The sequence below is a fragment of the Varanus komodoensis genome, unplaced genomic scaffold (genome assembly GCF_004798865.1).
Source record: "Varanus komodoensis strain SLA01 unplaced genomic scaffold, ASM479886v1 scaffold51, whole genome shotgun sequence".
NCBI classification, from domain to species: Eukaryota; Metazoa; Chordata; class Lepidosauria; order Squamata; family Varanidae; genus Varanus; species Varanus komodoensis.
Window position 1 is genome coordinate 5,266,905 of NW_025336100.1, and position 26,668 is coordinate 5,293,572.

General features: G+C 44.3%; 1 protein-coding gene across 3 annotated transcripts in view; it reads right to left on the reverse strand.

The window, feature by feature from the left end:
• Window positions 1-1,785: 1,785 nt before the first annotated feature.
• Window positions 1,786-26,668, reverse strand: part of KCNH6 (potassium voltage-gated channel subfamily H member 6) — a 108,004-nt gene continuing 83,121 nt past the window's right edge. For all 3 annotated transcript variants that reach the window (XM_044447306.1, XM_044447307.1, XM_044447305.1), the window contains 7 exons: window positions 22,553-22,805; window positions 17,156-17,349; window positions 16,383-16,482; window positions 11,680-11,967; window positions 8,976-9,156; window positions 4,161-4,350; window positions 1,786-3,496 (listed from right to left, as the gene is read on the reverse strand). In XM_044447306.1, the coding sequence (XP_044303241.1) occupies window positions 3,212-3,496; window positions 4,161-4,350; window positions 8,976-9,156; window positions 11,680-11,967; window positions 16,383-16,482; window positions 17,156-17,349; window positions 22,553-22,805 (1,491 nt within the window). In that variant the 3' untranslated portion in view covers window positions 1,786-3,211. The remainder of the gene's footprint in view (window positions 3,497-4,160; window positions 4,351-8,975; window positions 9,157-11,679; window positions 11,968-16,382; window positions 16,483-17,155; window positions 17,350-22,552; window positions 22,806-26,668) is intronic.

The following is a 26,668-nucleotide window of genomic DNA, read 5'->3' on the forward strand; positions in this document are numbered from 1 at the left end:
AGAGTGATCAAGGAGAGGGCTAAACTGGCAGGCAGCAGCAGTTTTGGTTACTTGAGTAGGACCATGGGGGATGCTCCAACATTGGTCTGGGTTGAAAATCAGAAATAAGAAAGATCGTTCTCATTGTTCTCACTCATAACTGAATCCTGTTGATGGCAATAGGACTCACCAGCTGGTCTCTGGGTAGGGGAAGGAGTGTGCAAAGGAAGTTGGAGAGACAGAAATGGGAGAGGAAGACAAAATAGATAATAGGGAGGAGAAGGAGTGGGAGAGAGAACAAAGGTCCCTGGTATCCTTCCAGCCCCCCCACCTCCAGCCCTTCCCCACCACCCAAGAATCTACTTGTTAGAATATCTGCCTATTTCTCAAATGGTCTCATGCACAGCTGGATTCAACAGAGCCACTTGCTTGTCTCCTGGTGCCTAGAAGAGCCCAAAGGTATTCTGTTTGATTGCCACCCTTGCTGCGCACAGGCTTCCTTTTCCCTTTTTAAACAATTCTGAGCTTTACTCTGCTGTTATAGATTTTAGGGTCTATTTTGAATATTAAATGTTTAATATTTTAGGGTTTATTCTAGAATTTAATTTTGAGAACTGCCCAAAGATTTGATTATTGGATAGCATAGAAATGTTACACACACACAAACATTTTTTCATTTCTAATGCAGGGAGCATTTGCAGAACATTTCTAAAAAGTCAACCCACAAAATCACACTTTCTCACCCCCCCCCCCGAGATTTAAACAGAAAAGCTCTTATCTTTGCTGCTGCCCTTTTACAGGGAGTGAACAAGTTGTGCAATGCTGTCAAATTACTACCACATAAAAGTCCTGGGTTTTTTCCCATTATCTCTCATGGACAGCTGTTCATTGATCATCTATTGAGAATCATGGCACCGAATGTAGTGAGAAATCTGGGCTACAGACAAATGAACTGTCAAGTTTTTTTTTAATGTACATGGAGAAAGCAGCTTTAAGATGGGACAATTGACACCAGAAATTTCAGGGCAGCTATCTTGGCAAATCTAGACAGCATACTAAAAAGCAGAGACATCACCCTGCCAACAAAAGTGTGTATAGTCAAGGCTATGGTTTTCCCAGGTGCAATGTATGGCTGTGAAAGTTGGACCATAAGGAAGGCTGAGTACCGAAGAACTGAGGCCTTTAAATTGTGGTGCTGGAGGAGACTCCTGCGAGTCCCTTGGACTGCAAGGCGATCAAACCAGTCAGCCCTCGAGGAGAGCAACCCTGACTGCTCTTTAGAAGGCCAGATACTGAAGATGAAACTCAAGTACTTTGGCCACCTAATGAGAAGGAAGGACTCCCTGGAGAAGAGCCTAATGCTGGGAACAATTGATACCGAAAGAAGAAGGGGGACGGCAGAGAATGAGGTGGCTAGATGGAGTCACTGAAGCAGTTGGTGTGAGCTTAAGTGGACTCTGGGGGATGGTGGAGGACAGGAAGGCTTGGAGGAATGTTGCTCATGGGGTTGCGATGGGTTGGACACAACTTCGTGACTAACAACAACATCTTTGCACACTCACTCCCCCCCCCCAGATTAGACAATTGCTATCCTGTTGGGTCATATCCAGCAGCTGTTGGGAGAGCAGCTAAGAAGGTGGTTTTAGATACTTCACATTGCTAGAATTGCATGCCAAATATTGTGGGAAATAATCAAATTTAGCAGTATTGCCTCGCCTTTCTTCCCCTGCTCTCCGGAAAAGTCACCTTTTCCAGTAGGTACACCGCATGCTCAGAGCCGGGAAAGAGAGAACAATTAGACTACAGTAGGTGTCAAAATAATCTTTATTAGCAAAGTATACGCTAACAAAAAGAAAAAAGAAAGAAAATGCTCACAGTTACTCCCCTTCCTCCCTGCTACTCTCACTGGGAGTGTAATATGTTAGTTTGGATTAGTGGCTTAGGACCATTGCAGCATTTAATTGACGGATGATAATGGGGGGCGGGGGGGTGAAGATTGAGTTAAAAAAATCCCAGCCTGCCTGCATTTTGGATTATGGCTTGAGCAACTTTTGGCAAGATACCAGGTCCAAGAAGGAATTGTTATCCTAAGCAAGTGGCTAACTACAAGGCTGGTTTTTCCTGGAATGTAATGCAAAGCCAGGCAAAACTATAATGTTGCAAACATGTGGGAAACATATTTTTGGAATTTCTTTTTTTCCCTAGGCTCTTCCCTGAGAGTGTCACTGCCACTTTAAAAATTAGTAAGCAAAGCATGGGAGAATATTTCCCTATTAGCCTAGGCTCAGAGGTGTGTTTGTCAGGACGTTCAGGAGAACAAGGATTCTAGACCCTGACTTGTTCTTCATACCTTGAGGCTGTAGCCTTATGCTTGCATATTTGGTAGTAAGCACCACTGAATTCAGTGGAACATGTTTATTAACAAGCAAATATACAACTGTTCAGGGCTACAGACAGGGATGTGCAGTTTGGGGAAATTATAGAGCTCGAGGTGGGGGCTGAGAGGAGCTATCATGTGGTCAAGGATCGCATCTCCTAGAAACAGACATGAATATGAACAGCAGGCTCTGAAATCCCTTTGGTAGCCCTTCATAGGACTGTACTGCACATTGCTCCTTTTCACTCTGCACATTTTTTTCACAGAGATTGTCTATGCAAGAAAAACATTTTTTTCTTGCTTCTGCCCCAGGTGACCATTGCTATGTCTTAGGGTAGGTCATGTACATGAGTATAATACCAGGTAAAATGTGGTGGTATTACTTTACCCTTCCTTCCTTCCTTTACTCCCTCAAAGCAGCTGTCAAGTTTTTAGCAGTTTCCTTGCATCCAGACACAATCTCCCTTTATTATTTTATATTATGGAAGTGCTCCAGTGTTCCACCATGCTTGGTACCATATAACATGGTAGATATAGGCCTCAACATCCACAGAGCTTGCAGTAAACAGATGCAAAATTGGGGTGAGAAAGAAGTGATCAGTCAGTAGCTATGTCATTCTTCTTAGAACCTGGGCGTGTGTGGGATGTGCACCTGAAGTCTACTCTATGGAGAACCATTTTCAGACCAATAATCTTGGAAGCCAACCACTTTTGACCTGCCCTTTGTTCACAGAGGACAGGAGATAGCTACAAGTAATACTGTGAACCATAAATATTGACCTCCAAGTGCAACAATTAAAACCAGCTTCCTCTTGTCAGTTTCCTTTTTTCTTGGTTTTGAATGCAATTGGATTCCTAAGTTGCAGGAAGCAACGGGTCAGAGAGATGTCTCTGAATGTCCAAATGCTCAGAAGGTGTCTCAAGATGCTCAGGGAGAGAAGGGAAGCGAGTTTCTCGGAAGAGTCTCTGGTTGCCTGGTGTCCTTTCATAGGGCTCTTGGTTTGGCAGGATCTGTGGGTAATGTTCTTGCTCAGAACTCATTGTCATGGTTTCATCTGAAGCCACAGTCAGGTGCACACCACTTGACAAGGAGTCCCTGGATTTCAGCTGGTATTTTTCAACTTCTGTGTAGCTTGGAATCTGGCAAGAAAAAGGAAATAAAGTCATACTTTCTTACCTCAAATACATTTGAGTAGATGGTATCTCAGTTCTTTGTACAAATGTGAGAATCCAGACTTACAGCAAAGAGTTATACCTACTTATGGCTGAAAAAACAAGCCCACAGCATGATGGCTACAAGCAGTCAGAACAAGGAGGCAAGTAAAATCAAGTTAATTTTACTGTGTTGTTAGCTTTCCTTATCTACAACCCAAAATGAAATTTGTGAATTTGTAACCATTTCCCCCCTTATTTATGATTAAAGCATTAAAAACAGACATACTCAGCTTACCACAAATAGAACGTTAATGAAAATCTGTTCAAATGCAATAGCGGTCTAGAGCAAGAAAGAGGCAAGAGTAGGAGTCTTTCAGAATCAATTGTTTCTGTTCCTATCTATAAATGTCCCAGGTTTGTTTTCCTGGTTGTTGGGGATTTTAGATATATTGCCATAATTACAGGATCTCCTTCTCACCCCACCCCATTTATATATGATTTACAGTGCAGCTTTCATGTGTGAGCCGCACTGAATACAGTGCATAGGACTGCACTGGAAATCTATTGGATGCCTGGGGTTCAAATCTTCAGCAGAAAAACTCCTACCTGCTCCACTGCAAATGAGCAATTCCTCATGCCTGCTTCTTACCTCCTTTGTGGGAGTCAGCTCCTCTTCCTGCAGTGGTGGAACAGGTTCTGTGCTCCTCAGGCTCATGCTGTACAAACCCACATGTTGGGAAGAGGGAGAGATGGGACTATATGCTGGTGGCACTTGAGATAGCTGTCGTTGCAGTAGCTGCAGGATGAGACTAATGTCTGAAGTCATCCTGGATTCCAGTCTACAAGAGAGAGAATAATGCTTTAGCCTAAAATATTCTAGTATGTTTGACCTGGGCTGAAGTTTATATATGCAAGACTAGCCTTAAAATTGCATGTTGTTCAGCCACAACTGCATATTTCTTTCTCCTCAGAGGAACTACTGATTAGTGATGTGCTGAACTTCCCCAGAACCTGATTTGTGTCTGCCTTTTGGATTTCTAATGCTTCTTCCTCACTGTGGAAGCAAGCTGAGCACAGAGGAAGTCCATGAACATTTGAGGAATGCACCATGTGCAAGGGCGGACACAGCCAGTCCCCTCTGTTTGACACAGCTTGTCTACCCCTGCTTGTCTCCTTTCAGAAAACCCTCCTCTCTTCAGCCCAGAGAGAGACATTCTGTGTGTATAACTGGGGTGAGTGGATGGAATGTGTGTCTGTTTGGGTGGAGGGCTTTCCTAAAGCAGACTCTCAGATTCATGGCTGTGGTTCTCAGGACTATAGTCAGGGAAGCCAAAACCAGGCTTATCCTGTCCCCACCAGATTCCTTGCATGTCTCTAGTAGTGATTTCTGAGGTGAAGACCACCACAGTGCAGGTAGCATGGGCCGTTGGAGAAGATTGTGTCCATTCCCACAAGATATAGAGGGGTCTGTGCAGGTTTAGAGTGCCCCCTGACGAAAATGAAGTACAAACTGAAGGATAAAGATAAAGACTTGAGATTCCTAAACAAATGTCAAAGGATCACCAAATATCTTTGAATGAGTTCAAATAACTGGGGCCTGATGAACTGCATCCTAGAATAATAAAGGAACTGGCAGAAGAACTCTCAAAACCACTGCCTAGTATCTTTGAGAAACCATGGAGGGTAAAGAGACAGATGACTGGAGGAGGGCTAATATAGTCGTGTCATCAAAAAGGGCAAAATGCAGAATCCTGAAAATTACAAACCAGTTAGTTTGACATCAATCCTTGGGAAAATTCTGAAGCAGATAATCAGTCTATAAGCACCTTGAAGACAATGCAATAATTACTAGAAGCTGATGCAAATTTATCAAGAATAAATCTTTCTTTATATCTTATAATAAATAATATCTTATAATAAATCTTTCTTTATTCTTAATAAATATCAAGAATAAATTTATTTTTATTATTTATTAAAAAATTTTATAGGCCGTCCACTACAAGTGCCTTGGGACAGCTTACAAGAAAAAAGACCCCCTCCCCCCACACACACCAAGGCACTGCATCCAACCTCAATAATAAAACACAGAATAAAACCAATTAAACATTTAAATGATGGGAAAATAAAAAGGCTTTCTCCCTATGCTGAAAAGAATAAAGCTACGGTGCCAGGTGAACCTCCCTGGGGAGCAATCCTACAAGACAAGGCTCAGCTTAAAAAAGGACATACAATGTCAACTTTAAGTTCTTTAAATAGGGTGAACCTCTTTCTGCCCTAGTTATTGAGAAAAAGACCAGTGATTATGACTATATTGGCATAGGATTATGTTAATGTTACATGAAAAAGACTAGTTTACAGTCTGATACATACGTGTTCAGTTCAGTCTCTTGAATGTGAGTCTATGTAAGAATGAATGACAGTATAGTGATTCATACTTTTAAGGAAAAAAACATCAACTGCAGAACAGGGAAAATTAGAAGGGCAAATTGTAACTAGCCACAATATTGGCTGCTAGGGGAGTGCAGGGCATTGTGGTGGGAAGGAAGGATTAGAAAAGCAGCATTTTACAAGTGCAGCACTGTCTGTGTTAGGCAGGATATCAACTTAACCAAGTTAACAAGTTCAGTGTAATGATTTCTCTCTATTTTAGTAAACTACTAGCACCCACACCCACATGTGGAGCAAGTGAAGGGGTCCTCACAGCATTCCTAAAGACAATGTTATTTCCCCTAGTCCTACCAGCAACATCTAAGTATTGGAGAGAGATCAGGCATCAATTATTTAAGTACAGGTAGGAAGGCCAAAGATGGAGAAGCTCAATACAGTCAGTAAAAACTAGACCAGGAGCTGACTGGCTCAGATCATGAGCTTCTTGTTGCAAAATTTAGGCTTAAATTGAAGAAAGTAGGGAAAAGCACTAGGCCACTCAGGTATGACCTAAATCATATCCCTGATGAATATACAGTAGAGGTGACAAATAGATTTAGGGAATTAGAGCTGATAGACAGAGTGCCTGAAGAACTATGGACAGAGGTTCGCAACATTGTACAAGAGGTAGCAACTAAAACCATCCCAAAGAAAAAGAAATGCAATAAAGCAAAATGGCTATCTGAGGAAGCTTTACAAATAGCTGAGGAAAGAAGGGAAGCAAAAGGCAAGGGAGAAAGAGAGAGATACACCCAATTGAATGCAGAATTCCAGAGAACAGCTAGAAGAGATAAGAATGCCTTCTTAAATGAACAGTGCAAAGAAATAGAAGAAAACAATAGAATAGGGAAGATCAGAGATCTCTTCAAGAAAATTGGAGATATGAAGGGAACGTTTCATGCAAAGATGGGCATGATAAAGGACCAAAATGGCAGGGACCTAATAGAAGCAGAAGAGATTTAGAAGAGGTGGCAAGATTACACAGAAGAACTATACAAGAAAGAGCTTAACGTCCCTGATAAGCATGATGGGGTGGTCACTGTCCTGGAGCCAGACATCCTAGGATGTGAAGTCAAATGGGCCTTAGGAAGTCTGAGCAACAACAAAGCTAATGGAGGTGACTGTATTCCAGCTGAGCTATTCAAAATCTTAAAAGACGATGCAGTAAAAGTGCTGCACTCAATATGCCAGCAAATTTGGAACACTCAACAGTGGCCACAGGATTGGAAAAGGTCAGTTTACATTCCGATCCCAAAGAAGGGCAATGCCAAAGAATGTTCAAACTACTGCACCATTGCACTCATTTCACAAGCTAGCAAAGTGATGCTCAAAATCCTACAAGCTAGGCTCCAGCAGTATGTGGACCGAGAACTACCAGAAGTACAGGCAGGATTTCGAAGAGGGAGAGGAACTAGAGATCAAATTGCCAACATACACTGGATCATGGAGAATGCTAGGGAGTTCCAGAAAAACATCTACTTCTGCTTCATTGACTATGCTAAAGCCTTTGTTTGTGTGGATCACAACAAATTGTGGCAAGTTCTTAAAGAGATGGGAGTACCAGACCATCTTATTTGTCTCTTGAGAAACCTATATGAGGGTCAAGAAGCAACAGTGAGAACTAGGCACGGAACCACTGATTGGTTCAAAATTGAGAAGGGAGTTCGGCAAGGCTGTATACTGTCACCCTGCCAATTTAACTTATATGCAGAGCACATCATGAGAAAGGCAGGGCTAGATGAATCACCAGTTGGAATTAAGATTGCTGGGAGAAATATCAACAACCTCAGATATGCAGATGATACCACTCTAATGGCAGAAAGTGAAGAGAAACTAAAGAGCCTCATGATGCGGGTGAAGGAGGAGAGTGCAAAAGTTGGCTTGAAACTCAACATTAAGAAAACTAAGATAATGCCATCCGGTCCTCTCACTTCCTGGCAAATAGATGAGGAAGAAATGGAGGTAGTGACAGATTTTATTTTCCTGGGCTCCAAGATCACCGCAGATGGGGACTGCAGCCAAGAAATTAAAAGATGCTTGCTCCTGGGGAGGAAAGCTATGGCAAATCTAGACAGCATACTAAAAAGCAGAGTCATCACCCTGCCAACAAAAGTGCGTATAGTCAAGGCTATGGTTTTCCCAGTTGCAATGTATGGCTGTGAAAGTTGGACCATAAGGAAGGCTGAGCACCGAAGGACTGAGGCCTTTGAATTGTGGTGCTGGCAGAGACTCCTGCAAGTCCCTTGGACTGCAAGGCAATCAAACCGGTCAGTCCTAGAGGAGAGCAACCCTGACTGCTCTTTAGAAGGCCATATACTGAAGATGAAACTCAAATACTTTGGCCAGGAAGGAAGGAAGGACTCTCTGAAGAAGGAAGGACTCCCTGGGGAAGAGCCTAATGCTGGGAACAATAGATGGCAAAAGAAGAGGGGGATGGGAGAGGATGAGGTGGCTAGATGGAGTCACTGAAGCAGTTGGTGTGAGCTTAGGTGGACTCCAGGGGATGGTGGAGGACAGGAAGGCCTGGCGGAATGTTGTCCATGGGGTTGCAATGGGTCGGACATGACTTCGCGACTAACAACAACAACAGCAACAAAGGAAGGCACAGATTTTGTTAAATTGGTCCCATCTGGGTTTTTGTGTGTGTGTGTGTCTGTGTGGATTGTCTGGTATATTTTGTTCTGCCATCTCCACATTGACTGAAGTGGATTTTTTACTATACTGTTGCCTTTTTCTGCTAATGCATATTTGTGCAAATCTTACACCAAAATAAAAAAAAACTTGTCCACAGGTCCTTGGAATCCATGTCATTTGGAAAATGCTGGCCTGGAGCAGAATCTATAAGTCAGATTCATAGAAATCTAAGCTCATTTATATCAAATGCAGATTTTGTCTACACCTTTAGGTACAGGTAATCTTATTTAGATGTGGGGGGAACATAATACGTCTTGCAAATATATTTCACTTCCTAGAACAAGGGGTGCAGAATTCAAGAGCTATTGGAACCCATATCTTTCCAAGCCACAATTTAACTTACCTGCTAAGCTGTGCCTGTAGGCACTCTAATTTGGATTCAATCTGCCGTGGTCTCTCGTCCAAGTTTGACGGCATGTCCAATGTGTTACGTACCAAGGATATCTGTTGGAGAGACTCTGTAAGAGGGCTGGGCCTCTTGTCATCCCAAAATGTGAATAAGTTAGAAATATTCGGTGGTGTTGCTGGAGGATGAAAGAGGAAAAGTTTGTAATCTCTGTTTAAAATGGATATTACAGTACATCCATATGTAGGTAGATTTTTAGTGGGCTACTATTATAATGCCTGGAAATACTATTCATAATAAAACTATGGTGTTGTCCTATTAAATTCGGCACAGGAAATCTACCTTTTGAGGGGTATAATTTCAGAAGTGGTCAATAAATGGTGGCCAAATTATAGCCATTTTCAGAATACCAGTCAGAACATCTCATTTACTCCCTGGAATGAGTTAGAAAAAAAGGACCAGTAAAATAAGTAGATGGAGGAGAAAAAGGATTTAGACTTCCACGCCCTATTTGCAAATTGCTACGTCCCACTGATGCTTCCTGTGATTTTTTTATTCAGCAGGATGCCTGAAAAGGGGTACAACTGTGTCAGGATGTGGGCAGCTCTAGGGCTCCATCTGCTGGCCAACCACCAGAATGTTGACCCTGGTGGATGCGGGATCAGTCCCCAATGAGCACCACCTGGGAGCCTTGGGGGAAGAGCCTGAGAAGCTGCTGCAGCAACACCAGTCTGCAACATCTGAAGTCTGTCTTTGGAATTTTTCCTGCCCCTGGTTCTGCTCCTACTTCAAGGTACCTTTTGCCATGCTGTTTTCCCAGCTCCTGACCCTTGGTTTGCTCTGACCACATTTTTGCCTACTGGACTACACGTTGCTCTGCTCTGCAGCTTATTTCTAGTTTGGATCTTGGCTTGTTTGGAATATGACTCGAGCTGGTTAGTAAATCTTGAACTTGTGTTACCTTGGTCACTGTGCCTGGACCCCAGTGCATTTGTCTGAAATCCTCCAATCCACACCCTGAACCGCTACAAACTGGATTTTCTCTAAATAATCAAGAATTGTCCAGAGTTCCTAATCATGTGGAGTATATATATCCATATATATACAGTCATACTTATGAATACATTTGAATCCCATTTATTTATTTATTAGATTTTTATCCTGCCCCATTAGCGATAAGGCTCCATTTATACATTTTTCCAGTAATTTCCAAGGCAACTCACATCACATATATAAATAATCTAACTGGCAATAGAAAAGACAACAGTGCACACAACAACAACATGAAACAGGTAATAAAAAATCAGCTCAGACTTAAAATACTTTTGTAAAGCCTGGAAAAATAAAAAAGCTCTTTACCTACTACCAAAAAGATAATTACATGGGTAGTGCATGTGTGTCCTAGAGGAAAGGATTCCATAAATGAGGTGTCAGATGATGTTACTTTCCATTTTAACTTCAAGAAAATGCCTCAATCCAGATTAAGAGCAGGATGTGCAAGTAGAAGTGCTTTAATCCTTTTCACACAGCCACTTTCCCCTACCAATTCCCCTGCCTCAAGACTGGGATTAACTCTCCCAAGCTCTAATGGACTGGGGCTCTACAGGTTTACTTGAAGTTTAAAAAGTGTGCATTTTGTTAAATATGTATAGTGCATATTTAACATAATGTTTTAGCACTTAAGCTGAAAGGTTTTGATTCTAAAATTGTATTTGCATCTCTCAGAGGATGAAAGCAGTAGGAGGTCTGAATTAACATGGAGGACTAAAGAAGATATTATTTTGAGTATGTCTACCAGTTATGTGGGGACTGCAGGTGGCGCAGTGGTTTAAACTGCTGGGCTGGTAGATCGAAAGGTCGCCAGTTCGAATCTGTATAATGGGGTAAGTTCCCGTTGCTCCATCCCAGCTCCTGCCAACCTTGCATCCAAATGCAAGCAGATAAATAGGTGCCACTTCGGTGGGAAGGTAACAGCGTTCTGTGCACTTCGGTGTTTAGTCATGCTGGCCACATGACCATGGAGACTGTCTACGGACAAATGCTGGCTCCCTCGGCTAGGAAACAGAGATGAGCACCGCCCCCTAGAGTCAGGCATGACTGGACTTAATGTCAAGGGGAAACCTTTACCTTTACCAGTTATGTTAGGGTACCCCAGTTGAGACAGCACCCCAGTTGAGACCTTATGGAGGGGGATAGAAGGGCTTTTAAGATCTGGATTTTTAAATGGATCAAATGGTATTTATTTCTAAACAACTAAAGCCAATCATCAAAAAAACAAAACAAAACAAAAACAAAGCATCATATTTTTGGTGGGAATGGGGAAGAGATCTGTTCTTGTTTTTTCATTCACTGGAATTAATATTTATCACTTGTGGTGCCTGTTATGTGATCTTTACTTATTGGCTTAAACCATGACAGTTACACTTTTATGCCTTTCTGGTTTTTCAACTTATAGCCTGAATTGGAGCCCCTGTGCTGACCCTAAAGTGAAAATGGAAAGACATTGTTGCTAGATACTCTTTGAAATCTATGTCTACCGTGGCGTCAGCGGTGGCCATCTGTGTAATGCTCTAAAAAGCTTCCAAATCCATTCCAACAATTAATGGACCACAAGAGGATGGGACCACTGAGGCAGCCCTATCTGTTGATGAAGTCACTTGGGACAAATAGATCATCCACGAAAGCACCCAGTTACCCATACCTATGTAGGACAGGCTATCCTCAGTCACCATTTTGTCAGCCTCAGTGCCATCACTAATCAGGTTTACCACTGCTGGTGTGTAGGTGCTCTTCTCAGTGGCTGTATAAGATTCACCCTTGGTAGGGCTGGGTATCTTGGCCTCCTCTTCACTTGTCTGGGAGCAGGGTGTTGTAGTGCTGCACATATCATCCCAATGATCCTTACTGTGAGGATGCTGCAGCTGTGTGAGCTCAGAGTATGCGTGGTACTGCTCAGGGTCTGAGATGCCTGCATCCAAACCATCTGGGTCTGTAGTGGGGACAAAAGATGTAGACAGATTTCACGTCATGTATTCTTACTGAGATATATGATCTAGCTGCCTGTTTGCTAACAAATTGCTTACAATCAGGTGATAGCGATGCTGGATTTTGTAAAGTGATTTGTATTATAAAAGTTATTGGCAAACTGTTTCACACCTTCTAACATGGACAAAAATTGTCATTTTTTCAGATATGTTTTGCTTTTCTTAATTCTCTCATTAACCCAAACAAAAGCCCTTGGGTGTCATAAGTCTAAATGGGAGGAGTGTTGCCTACCTGCCGGCTTTCTGGAAGTATTTGTCTGGCAGTGAATGAGAAAAGGATGCCAGACCCATTGCTTGGCATTTCTTGCATTTTGCATTTTAAAGATCTTCAGAAGAAGGTGATGTATTTACCTATTACATGAAACTTGCCTTCACATTGTATTAGATGCATGTGAGAATCTAGTCCTAATCAGGCATTTTAATATACAAAAGATCGACATTTGAGGAAGGAGAGGGTGCTAGTTCTACCCTGTCATGATTATGTCACGTGCTACACATGGAGGGTGATGGTGTCCCATGGAGAGATTCCTGTATCTGTGGAGTCTCTCTACACAGTTTCTACACAATTTAAAATCTGATTTTACAGGTTTGCAAAGTTCCTTTCTACTTCTAGTTTGGTGATGGAGTTATGGTGGAAGAGGGGGCAAAGGCAGAGGAAAAGGGTGCTGGTCTAGATTAGCCCAGCAAACAGTCTCTTCCAAGAGACTGAGAGCTCCTGAGAGTGGCAACTATGAAGGAGAGTAGCCTGGTTACTAGTAGCAGCTGTTTGGGTGGGGAAATTCACTCTGGTACCTGAATCCTAGTTGAGCAGTTCAGAGGAAGCTGCCTCAGCTGGTCTAGGGACTACGAGGTACAAGCTTCCAGAGGGTGAGCAAACAGAGAGAGTGAACAGGGACAGCAAACAGGAGTTTGTGGGGAAAAGTCAAGGAGGAGGTCCCTAACATTTTTCTTTTTTTTTCTCTCCCCCTCTCCCTTTTTCTTCTTTTTTTCTCTCCCCCTCTTCACTCCAATTTACTGTGTTGATAACCTTCAGGGAAGACAGAAGAAAGCTCTAGTTGTCTCAACAGAGCCAGCAAGCTGGAAACCAAAAGGTAGCAGAAAGAATGGACCAAGAAGTTTCCCCATTGCTGGTGACCTGCAATGTCTGTGCATATTTTTTCTTGCCTGAGATGAACATGGCCTACATGTGCAACAAGTGCAAGCTAGTAGCCTTGTTAGAAGAAAAGGAGAGAAGACTAGAGCAGCAAATGCTTTAAACTGAATCCTACAGGGGAGGGAGAAGTACACCTGGACATAACAACAGACAAAGGTTTATGTACCACAACAGAGAGAGCCGCTCTAACAATGCTCAAACATAGTCTTCCAGAAAAATGTAGGGAGAAAGCTAGAGTAATTATGTCTGGAATATGAGAAACGAACAGTATGAAGTTGAACTCTTAATATAGGATGGTGAATGCAACCTAACAGGTATAACTGAAACTTGGTGGGATGACTGCTATGAGTGGACTTCAACAAGAACAGTAGGAACAGAAAGGGAGGCATAAATACACTGTATGTTAAAGAAAAGTTAGTAGCCCCATCAGGAGCATCTGGATTAATATAAATGGAGCAAGGAATAAAAGGAACACACTGGTTGGAGTCTATTACTGACCACCCAGTTAGGGAGAAGATGAGGATGAAATTTCTGAAAAGCTAATTGCCATGTTTCAAGAAGGCATGATGTCATTTTATTATTTATTTATTTATTTTATTTAGAAAATTTCTATGCCGCCCCATTCACCGAAGCCTCGGGACGGCTTCCAAACATGAACATTTACATAAAATATTGGAGACATCCTGGGAAAAAGTTGTTAAAATCAATAAATAAAGTTAACAATTAAAATAACGTTTAAATAAAAAGGTCTTGGCCTGGCGCCGAAAAGCAAATAACGACGGTGCCAGGCGAACCTCTCTGGGGAGCGTGTTCCATAAGTGGGGCGCCACCACAGATAATGCCCTCCTCCGGGTACTCACCCTCCTAATATCTTTCACGAAGGGCTCCAGGAGAAGGGCCTCTGCCGCCAATCTCAAGAGGCGGGAGGGCATATATGGACATAAGCGCTCCTTTAGGTAACCAGGTCCCAAGCCATTAAGGGCTTTATAGGTAATAACCAGCACCTTGAATTGGGCCCAGACATCAATGGGGAGCCAGTGAAGCTGACGGAGGACTGGAGTTATGGGAGCACAATGCCCAGTCCCCATCTGCAACCTGGCAGCTCTGTTTTGCACCAACTGAAGTATCCGGACCGTCTTCAAGGGCAGCCCCACGTAGAGTGTGTTACAGAAGTCTAATCGGGAAGTAACCAATGCGTGTGTCACTGTCGCCAGGCAATCGTTCTCCAGGTAGGGACGCAGCTGATGGATCAGCCAAAGCTGAAGGAAAGCGCTCCTTGCCACCGCTGTTACTTGAGCTTTCAAAGATAGCTCTGGATCGAGGAGCACTCCCAAGCTGCAGACCCTGTCCTTAAGAGGGTGTGCAACCCCATTCAGGACAAGGTCGAGGTCCCCACTACTCTGAAGTCCAACCCGCCTACCAACAGGACCTCCGTCTTGTCTGGATTGAGCCTCAGTTTATTGGCCCTCATCCAGCCCATTACCTCGGCCAGGCACTGGTTCCGTACAGCCACTGCCTCACCTGGATTGGTTGAAAACGAGAGGTAGAGCTGGGTATCATCAGCGTACTGATGATTCCGCAGTCCACACCTCCTAATGACCTCTCCCAGAAGTTTCATGTAGATGTTAAATAGCAAGGGGGACAAAATGGATCCCTGTGGAACTCCATGGCATAGCTGCCATGGCGCAGAGCCATAGTCCCCCAGCACCACCTTCTGGAATCGGCCATTGAGATAGGAGCGGAACCACTGCAAAGCAGTGCCTCCTACCCCCAATCCCACTAGCCTCTCCAGAAGGATACCATGGTTGATGCTATTGAAAGCCGCTGAGAGGTCCAGGAGGACCAACAGGGACACACTCCCCCTGTCTCTCTCCCTGCACAGGTCATCATACAGGGCGACCAAAGCAGGTTCAGTACCATTCCCAGGTCTGAAGCTGGACTGAAATGGGTCCAGATAATCAGTCTCATCCAAGAGTGCTTGGAGTTGTCCTGCCACCACCTGCTCTAACACCTTGCCCAGAAACAGGACGTTGGCCACCGGTCTATAATTGGTGGCCATCTCTGGATCCAGGAATGCCTTCTTTAGAACTGGTCGGACTACCGCCTCCTTTAAAGGGGCAGGTACCTGGCCATCCCTCAGAGAGGCATTGACAACCTCCATGATCCAGGTCCCTATCCTGTGCTTGGCTTTAATTAGCCAAGATGGGCAAGGCTCCACTAAGCAGGTGGTAGGACATACTTGTCCAAGCACCTTGTCCACATCAGCAGGCCGCAATAACTGAAACTCATCCATCAATTTTGGACCAGACGGCAACATTGGCACCTCCCCTGAAGACTCTGAATCACTAGTGGAGTCCAGCTTTGTATGAATATGTCTGGAATGACTTGCCAAACACCATGGTTAAAGCAGGAGATGGTTTGGAATGCAGACTTCCCATTTCCTGGTGTGTGTTTTTAGCCATTTAACTACAGCCTGACTCTCATATTGAACTTTGCAGGCTTTCTGGGAACATCATCAGTATTAGTAGACTATCAATGTCTGATAAGCTTCCCATATGGTAGTGAGAGGCCAGGGGAGAGTGTGGCAATCTGTTGGAGCAAATTCTACTTCTACTACATAACCCTTGACAAATCTAGACAGAGGGGAGGCAGAGGCGAGACATATACTCTAGAAGCAGTGGATCCCAAGGTGGTGTTGGACCTAAGCTCCCATCATTCCCAGCCAGCATGGCCAATGGTCAGGGATGATGGGAGGTGTGGTCTAACAATATATAGAGATTCAAGCATGGGTAAAACAACTTGTCAAGTAATTTCTTTCTGGGCAAAAGAGTCTCTACTATCTCCTGTATGATCACTCTACAAGACTACTTGTGAAGATTGCTGTGATATGCACCAGCGTATAGATGCATTAAGGATAAGATTATCAGTAACTATTAGCCATGAGAGCTAAATGGTACCTCCATATTCAGAGGCAGTATCCTTACGATGGCCAGAGAAAGGAAAAGAGAAGAAGGATTTCTCCAACTTGACCTGCCCCCACAGCAACCGACCTGCCACTAGCAGACGTTTCTGAGCTAGATCAGATTCAGCAAGGCATTTTGTATGTTTTAAGCAACAGGGACAATCATGAGATGGCCGTAATGCAACTGTTATCTTCGTTGCTCCCTTTTCATGCAGGAACCTATGTGTTCCAAGGGGCAGACTCACCAATTTTGTTAGTTTTGCAAAGCGAATGCTTATGGCGGCGTATCCGGCGATAGTTGCATGCATACTCCTCACTAAGTGGTGAACGAGGAACACTATCTGCCTGAAGAAGCAAAATAATAATAATGGATAAAGCAGAGTGAAAGAACCTGTTTGCACAGCCAAAGCAGTTTAGACTTAAGAGTTTCCCCAGCTCTAATACTGTGCTCATCTACAAGGAATGGTGCTTAATTAAAGTAGCCTCAGCAAGGCTTAGCTCTGGAACTTTTTCTAATGCTGTTACTAAGCACTGAAACCTATAATGAGAATGCCTTTGAGTATGTGCAAAGTGCTTTCTTTAAGTACAGATCTAGCTTTTGATCAAACAGTATGACTATTATTTTAGAAAGGAAGTGGGGTCAAAAAGTAGTGTTAAATAGTAGTATCATTGAACAGGTCTGGATCAACCTGAAAATGTGTAACATGGTTAAAGCATGAATTGGTGAGCTAAGTTGAAGGGTACCATGAGTACTATGAAATACATGGATTATCTGCTCAGAGATGTGCTAAGTGGGCTCAGCCATTTAGGATTAAGGGAATAGCTTTCAGTGCAAGAAAAGAGGAAGTTTGATCTGTTTTCTCTAACACCATTGGCTTTATTCTTCCTGTATACATTCTCTGCTTCCCTAAGTAACTTAAGTACAAAAAACCAGTAACTGTGCCCTAACCTTAGTTTACATTTCTTTTTCCTTCCATTTTTCCCTGGCCCCTTTCCTCCACTCACATCAGATACTTACATCTCTCAAGTTAAATGTTATCTCCAGATTGCTCCAGAAATTATCTGAGAAGGCTGGGTACATATCCAAGACTTCCAGAAGGTCTTCCCGCTGAATCTTATGCAAGTCACAATAAGTGAGGGCTCTCACATCTGCATTAGATTTCCCAGGCCTGGCATAAAGACTGATAGGCTCTCCAAAGATGTCATTCTTCCCTACAAGGCATAGGAAATCCTGTTAGAGTACCAGTTGTTTTTTCTAAACTAGTCTGACTAATTCTAGCAGCAGCTGTTGCTGTGGGCTTCAGCGAAAACATTACAATTGGGCAAATACATGTGATGTATCCTCTCTCTTTCACCATCAGCCATCTTGACTAGACATAGTCACTGAGCTTTATAATAAACAAGTCTATCTTTGCCCCTACTGCATCGTTTCTTCAGCTTATCTGTACCTCCCTCCAATAGAATATTCTTGCTATCTTGCTCAGCCCTTTAATACTCAGTAAGATTGTGCTACTGTTTGCAGCCAGAAGAAGGAGCAACAGAGCCCAACAGCAGCTGCTTAGGCTCTTTTTCGAAGCCACTGAAGCTGATCTGACATTATGGAATGAGAAGAGCCAGCACGCCACTACCGCAAGTGCAGTGTCCCCAGATGGGTAGCCTTTGCCTTAACTGTACTGTTGCTCCAAAAAAGGGCATGTCCTACCTCCTCTCCAGGCTTTAAACATAGAAACATAGAAACAGAGCGAGTCAGAAGGGTCCTCCTGGGCCATCTAGTCTGACCTCCGGCACCAGCCGGCTCCGCTCACGACATGCCCACCATGTGGACGTCCAGCCTATCCTTGAACACCCGCACCGATGGGCCCTCAGCGACCTCTCGTGGAAGCCCATTCCACACCCTCAGGGTCCTGACTGTCAGGAAGTGCTTCCTGGCATCTAAATGGAACCTTGGTTCCCTGAACTTTGCTCCATTGGAGCGCGTCCTGCCTTCCTCTGCAGGGGAGAACAGGTCTCTACCCACCTCCATGTGACATCCCCTCACATACCTGTATGTTGCCAACATATCCCCTCTGAGTCGCCTCTTCTCCAGGCTGAAGAGACCCGGTTCCCTCAGTCTCGCCTCATACCCATCCCCTGCAAACCAGCCACCAACCTTGTGGCCCTTTGCTGCCCTGACTCTAACCTGGCTATATCCTTTCTGTAATGAGGGGCCCAAAACTGAGCACAACACTCCAGTTGCGGGCGAACCAGAGTCGTATAGAGTGGTAGTAATACCTCTCTTGATCTAGAAGCCACACTTCTGGCTATGCAACCAAGGGTGGCGTTCGCCCTCTTGACCACCGCATCACACTGCTGACTCATGTTTAGCCTGCAGTCAACCAGTACCCCGAGATCCCTTTCACAAGTGCTGCTCTCCAGCCACTTGTCACCTAACCTGTACTTATGACACCCATTCCTATGCCCCAAGTGTAAGACCTTGCACTTATCCACATTGAACGCCATCCTGTGGTCTCCTGCCCACTTCCATAGTCTGTCCAGATCCTTTTAGATCTGGAGTACCTGCTCCTCAGTTGTGGCCACTGCTCCAGTTTTAGTGTCATCTGCGAATTTGATGAGCAGACTGCTCACCCCTTCTTCCATGTCATTAATGAAAAGATTAAACAGGATCGGCCCCAGGACAGAGCCCTGGGGGACCCCGCTTGTCACTGGCCGTCTTCTCGATGATTCCCCACTAATGGTTACCTTCTGCTTTCAGTCAGTCAACCATGCCCTAATCCACTGGACAGTGCTTTGGTGTATCCCAAAACTCCTCAGTTTCTCCACCAGGATATCATGGGGTACTTTGTCAAAGACCTTGCTGAAATCCAGGTATACCACATCCACTGCATCCCCTCCATCTAGCCATCTCAAAACCTTCTCATAGAATTCCACAAGGTTTGTCTGGCAGGACCTGTTTTTGCGGAAGCCGTGTTGTGTGGCGTTCAGCCTCCCTTCCCTATCTAGCATCACTAGATCTCTCTCTATTATGAGCCTTTCTATTGTTTTTCTTACAATGGACGTAAGGCTAACAGGTCTATAATTCCCCATGTCCCTTCTACTACCCTTTTGGAAAATTGGGACCACTGATGCCACCCTCCAGTCCTCTGGAACTTCACCCGTTCTCCACGAGGCCTCAAAAATGGAGGCCAGCGGGCGTGAGAGAACCCCTGCCATCTAAGTACTCTCAGGTGTAACTCGTCAGGACCTGGCGCCTTTGTAATCCTGATGCCAATGCCCTGAGGAGCCCCTCCACTTCAAGGGGGGTGACTCTAATCTGTGCCCCTAAGTCCCCAGCCTCATCTAATCTCCTATGCGGATATCCCCCGTCCTGCTTTGGGGAGAACACAGAGGCAAAATAGTCATTTAGCATCTGTGCCTGTTTCCTCATATCAGTCACTGGATCTCCTTCCTCCTTATTTAGTGGTCCCACCACTTGTCTCCCCTTCCTCTTCCTATTTACATGCTGAAAGAAGCCCTTTTTGTTGCTCTTGATATTCCTGGCAAGTCTCAGCTCATAATCAGCCTTAGCCTTGTGAAGAATCCTTCAGCAACGGGCCTCCTCCTCCCGGTATACCCTTTTGTCTATTTGCCCCAGTACCCATTTCCTACAGAGGTTCCTCTTTCGTCTAATCCCTCTAACCACCTCCTTTCACATCCATGGCGGCACTCTCCTCTGCCTCCCCACCTTACTGACTAGAGTATCGTCAAGGCTTGTGCTTCCAAAACCTCCCTTTTGAGTGCCATCCACCCCTCCTCAACTCGCTTACCTTTCAGTAACCTATCCCAGGAGACTTTCCCCAGTCTGGCCTTCAGTTGGCCAAAGTTGGCCCTCTTGAAGTCCCAGCTTCTAGTGCTTGACCTGCTGCACGTCCCCAGTCCCCTGATCTCAAAGCAAAGGATGGAGTGATCACTCGCATCCAGAGCTCCCCTAATCTGTACTTCATCTATCAGCTCCTCCCTATTGGTCAAGACCAAGTCAAGGATGTTTCCCCCCCTCGTTGCCTCTTGGACCCTCTGTGTGAAAAAACCTCCCTCTATAGCTTCTAGGAAGCAGCGTGACCTGGCTGTCACTGCCGAGTGAGTCTCCCATCTAATATCCGGGAGATTGAAATCTCCCATAATTACTGTGTCTCTCCCCTGAGATATCCTTAGAATCTGGCCTGTCAGGACATCATCCAGGGTCTCAAGGTGACCTGGAGGGCAATAACACCCCCCCACTGTCAGGTCTCTTTCCCTGTCAAAACCCCTAAGTTTCACCCAGACTACTGAATCCCCATCTGTGCTGCATTCTATCTCACTGCATCCTATCCCTTCCCTGACGTATATAGCCACCCCCCCACCCCTCTTTCCCTTCCTGTCCTTTCTAAAAAGGTGATACCCTTCTATGTTCACATTCCAGACTTGCCTTTCATTCCACCAAGTTTCTGTGATCCCTACCAGGTCATACCCTCCTATTCCCAGGAAAGCTTCAAGATCTTCCTGCTTATTACCCATGCTCCTAGCATTAGTGTACATGCACCTCACCTCCTTCCCACCGCTTCCTTTCTTTGGAGTCACCAGCCTCCTCTTTCCTCCCATCCTCCCTGATACCTGGCCCCTCTCTGTAGGAGTCCTGTCAGTCCCTGCAGTACCTCTAAAACCCTGCTCCCAGAGCCCTGATCCTCTCCCCACACTTGTCCAGTGCAGACATGTTTCTGGGGCGCCTGAACCTACTCCCCCCCCCGGCTCAGTTTAAAGTCTTTCGGACGAAGCTCGCTAGAGCATCTCCAAAGGACCTCTTCCCCATCCTCGTGAGGTGTAACCTGTTTCTTGCCAGAAGTCCATTGGCAAGAAACCGAGTGCCACGGTCAAGGAACCCGAAGCGTTCCTTCTGACACCACACCCTAAGCCAGTCGTTCACCTCGGAGACCCTCCTGTCCCTTCCTGGCCCAAATCCCCGGACCAGTAAGATTGACGAGAAGGCCACTTGGGCCTTTAGCTCCCTGAGTTTCTTCCCCAAGGCCTCAAAGTCCCTGGTGATCTCGACCACACCCTGCCTGGCCATGTCGTTTGTGCCCACATGGATCACCAGGAGCAGCTGGTGACCCTTGGAGCGGACAAGACACTCCACTCTGTCCTTCACATGCTGGATTCGTGCACCCGGCAGGCAGCAAACCTCCCTTGTCTCCAGGTTGGGGTGGCACACCACCAGCTCAGTGCCCCTCTGCAGGGAGTCCCCAACAACAATCACCTGTTGCCGTACCTTCCCGGTGCTGGTGGGCGGCCGTGCCCTGGCTCTCGCCTCTCCTGCAGCGGCCCCCTTGCTGCCTGACGTCCCAGGCTGGGGGTCCTGCTGATCCCCCGAGGCCTCATCAGCCCCAGCCTCCCCAAGTGGAGAGAACCTGTTTCCCAGCTCCAGATTGGTGCCAGGAGAAGGAGGAGGCCGTGCTGGCCTCCTCCTCCTGTGGGTGACATACCTCCATGTCTCCGCAGCTGCTCCTCCCGTGGTCTCTCCCTCAACCCTCTGCCAGAGGGGGGCAGCTCCCGGGGGTCCTGGAGAGCTCTCTCGGCCCTCAGGCACCTCACCTCCTCCTCTAGGAGGGTCACCATCTTGCACCGAGGGCAAGTGTATCCCTGCCTCTCCTGAGGGAGAAGGGCGAACATGTCGCAGCTGTCGCAGCAGACAGCAACACCCGTGACTCCCACCAAGGCCATCTCCTGGTCTGCCATCGGTATCCCTTCCGAGACCTTACCTTGGTCCCCTGCCTTGTTTGTCCTGCAGTTCCTCTCACTCGCCCAGTTCTGCCAGACAAAAACCCACTTGCACACACACACAAGGATAAAATAAACTTAAATGTATAAAATAACTTACATTTAAATTGGAGGAAAAACAAAGCAAAGCACAGCACCAAAAAAAAAAAAAAAAAAAAAACCAAAGAAAGACAGACAGACAGACAGACAGAAGGAAAACAAAGCAAAGCAAAACCCAACCCTCAGCTAAAGTTCTGCAAGAGGTGGCAGGATGCTCACAGAGCTTTTTTGGCTGGGGAAAGAGTGCCGCAGGCTATCACAGACAGAGGGTGCTTGCAGATGGAGGTTCCTAGTGCTTATTATTCTATTTTATGCTTCTTCATGTGGACTTTGTGTGATGAGGAAAAGGACAGCAGTGGTGTAAAAACACAGGAGGGTTACAAAAGGAAAATATCATCTGGATCACTTATAAAAGTCCATGAATGAAGCAGTTAATTGCACAATTACAAGTCTTTCCTGGAAGCCCCCAGAGATGCAGTGTGATTGCCGAAGGACAGACTACTGCTTGCCACAACAAACAGATGGGTAAATACATCCCCACTTGTCTATCATATTTTCTCCCCCAGCCCCACAGGGATCATTCTTTCACCTAGGATGGCAACTACAATATCCTCTCTGAGGATCTCGATGGAACCACGTGAGATGAAATAGAGAGTGGTGAGGACATCTCCATAGTGCACCAGGGTATCACCAGGTGGTGCATGGGTTGTCTTGAATTTCATGGCCAAGGCCCGTAGGCAGCCTTTGCTAGCTCCTCGGAATGCTTTGCAATTTTGGAGGAGGGTGCGGTTGAGGTGGAGGCAGATATCTGCTTGTAGGCAGTCAGGGAACCCTTTCAGCACCTGAGTGGGAATAAAAGGAAGCATATATGAGTGGGTGGGAATGTGATAGATGCTGGTGTCCCTCTTCTCCAACTTGGCTCCTTCTCCCAGAACTGTGCCCTGTGGAGGAATTAATTTAAGCTATGTTGAGTTACACAGATGAGGAAAATTCAACCATAATCCCATTGAGCATCTCTGAAGTACTTAGGCTGGAACTTTAGGTCCTGGGACATTTCATAAGTTTGTAGGGATATTTTCAAATTGTTCAGTGAACAGCAGTATTACAGACTTATGCCAAATCCATGTTCTCTGTCAAACCTGTCTTTTGATACTGCCTTCTTTCATCCTAATTTGCATGTTTCTTTAGATCAGAAGTAAGTAAAGCAGGGATGATTAACTGATGGCTGTAGGCTGGCCCACAAAAGAAATCTGTCCATGTCTCTCATTGCCCAGTGTGAAGAGGATGCCTGCTGGCTGGGACAGAAGCATATTGCTTTTGAACTAGCTAAACTATTCCTGAAAGTGACACGAGGCATTTTTGCTTCCTCAACTGGCAGGTGTCCCTTCCATCAGGAAATGGAAGGTCATTCTCAGAGGCCTCTGGGTCAATCTCCCATTCATAATGGATGGGGTGGCTCTGAGTTCAGCCACCAAAATTGGACATGCAACAGTAAAGTGATGCACCTTGAGGCAATAATAATTCTAACATATAATTCTAACATTTTTGGTGAAATTTCAGAGCAGTGATTGTCCAAGAAAGATATCCCAGATAGCTTGATGAAAATGTCAACCCAGTGTGCAGCTGCTATACAAAAGAATTTTTGTTGGATATAGTTAGAAAAAGAATCAAAAGCAAAATTGCCAATATTATATTGTCCTTATAAAACCATACAATATAGCCACACTTGGAATACTTTGTGCAGTTCTGGTCACTGGACCTCAAAAAAGATTTAAAGTCAGAAAAAGCACAGAAAAGAAAAACAAAATGATCAAGGGTAGCAGCAACAAGAAAAGGTTAAAATGCCCAAGTGTTTTTTGCTTAGGGAAAAAAGGCAAGTAAGGGGCAATATGAGATAGGTATATGGGGCATGCTGTGGAGAAACGTCTCCCTCTCAATATCAGATTCATCCTATGAATTTGAAATGTGTGACATCACTGCCTGCTGCAGCATCCCAATTTGTAATATATGAAACTGACATCTACAATTCTCCTGATTACTTCATTCCAGCTAAGATCTTAAACCCATTCTGTGGCCTATCTTGACATAGATGGATGCACGTCTTCTTTACACACTGCACCTTAGGATATGCATTCCAAGGGGCATTGTCTATGCAGAAATGAGTTGCGCTCTGTTGTCTAAGCAAGTTTTATAGAAGTTGTATTTAGCAAATCATGGGAAAATGTTTTTCAACATCAAGTCAAGGTCCTCCCTCCCTCCCTCCCTCCCTCCCCCCCTCCTTCCTTCCTTCCTTCCTTCCTTCCTTCCTTCCTTCCTTCATGGGATCTATATTAAAGGCCTTCCTTTTTGAATGCTACTTTGGGCTTTGTTATTGATTGTTGTCACTCCCTTTTTCAACATACTAATTAAAATGGATTGAAGCTTATTTAGGCTACCCTGTTTTTGCTTAGCAACAAGCCATAGAGAGAAAAGCTGAATCAATATGGCTCTTACACACACCCAGGAAAAATTGACTCAACTTAGAATGACAACCTTTAGCTTTTTGCATCAAAGTAATTCCTTGTAAACTGGTTTGCAATGCATTTGTGCTTGACTTGGGGACCCTTGGAAAGTGTAAGGATTTTTCTGTTCCTCTCAAACTCTATCAAACTGGCATTTATCATAATGATGGAAAGAGTTAAATAGCCATTTAGACTTCAGCTCAGGGTCACTTTCAGGATGACCTTTTGCTAGCCTCAAGCCATGAATCCTGCAGGCCAAGTAATATCATTAAAGGAATGTAGTTAATGTGTAGATTGAATGCATCTGAGGTTGGTGAATGCATCATCTCATGCATCATCTTACACACTACAGTTATTACACTGCTGGCACAATAAATGTTGAATGAGCAGTGAGAAAGGCTTGTGAATTCAGTCTGGATCAACACAAGCCACTTGCGACCAATTCCTGGCACAAAGATTTATATATGTGTAACTTAAAGAAAATTATAAGAAACATTCCTGTTATTGTCTCCACTCTGAAGTGGAATGATTTGAAAGTCATTGTAACCTGCCCTTGCAATCAGTCACAGTGGGTTGGTGTTTTGAGAGCAACCCAGGACACCTGACACATGGTCAATCTCTCTGTGGGTATTCTCCCCTTCTGTCCAGTTCTCCAGACAGTAACACAGGAGACACCATGGCAGGATGAACTGGCCTTCCCCACTCCCAGCTGAAAGTCACTGCTAACATTTTCCCTTCAATCTGCCTACTCCATTACTCTCTAAGATTGCCTTTTAGGGTTTCCAATTTGACAGTCAGTGGCAGTCACTCCAAAATGCTCAAGCGACACATTGGAAGAGCCATATGTTGTCTTTTTCATTTGTTTGTGCTGCAAATCTGTGCAATTCTTTTCATTACTTGTATAGTTGGATTTGTACAAGTGTACAGGTGCATACTTGTGAAGGCTGGAAAAAAAGAAATCTTACCTTGGCCCACTGTCAACACAACAAACTCTAGAAAAGCTGACAGATTCTCAGAGTGGCTTGTCTTAAAAAGGGTGGGGGGGGGCACTGTTGATAAAGTGGGCTGCGTTCAGACATCATGACAAAAACCATGGCTACTTACCCGTATTGGGTCATTCTGCCACCTGTAGCAAGACAAATTTATTTGGAGGAAAGATGAGATATTTAATTGTTATTTATTGTTAGGTTTTAGTGTTTTTAGTGATTCTTATTGTTCTTTTTATTTCTGGAATTTTATTGTTTTATATATAAGTTTTAAATTGTACACTGGCCCAGAGCCCTATGGGTCATGGGACGGTATAGAAATGTAATAAATCAGTCGGAGTGGTATTTTTGCTTGGTTTTTTTTTTAAATTTATATCCTATCCTTTTCCTGCAAGGGTCCCAAGGCAGCTTATATAATCACATATACATATGTGTATGTATAACTTAAATAGCGTTCTAAGATACATTTATATTTACCATCTCCACTGCAATGTACATTTGATAACAAAACTGTTTTTCTTTTCATTTTTTATAATTTTGATTAAGGAAATGTTAATGTTAATGTTGATTAAGGAAATCAGTCTAGATCATGAGCTTGAGTTTCAGGAGAACTTTTTTCAGAAGAAAAAATTATGCTATATACACACACGTGTGACAACAGGAATCACTTTAGAAGAAGCTGACACAAAAAATGAAATGTCTCCTAAAAAGGCCCTTGCCATCTTCAGTTTTTATAAATACTTGCTATAAATATGGTTTAAAATCTACCTAATTAATTACAGGCCCCTATTTACTTTTTAATGGATGAATCTAGTAGAATAGTAATTAACAGTGTTGTTCTACCCATGGGAGAACTTTGGCTATGGGGTAGTATAGAATTGAAATAATAATAATGATAATAGGTGATAATTCTTCTCAAATAAGAATGGAAATACAGTATGTTTTAAGGAAAAAAACTAAAATAGAAGAGGTTAAGTAGTTTGCGTCGCCCTTTCCTACGAGTCCAAAGCCAATTGCAGCACTTAGAATGCTGCCAAGAGGCAGAGAGTGTGAAAGACTGTTTAACTTGCATTCTTGTTTGGGGATGGAAAGGGGAACCCTCTAGTGACAGAATCAGAATGGGTAGCAAAGGCAGGAAGGGAACACTCTGTAGAAAAGCTACCTCACAGTTGAAAAATTATAAGATTATAACATAGGCAAAGACATTTGTTTCCATCT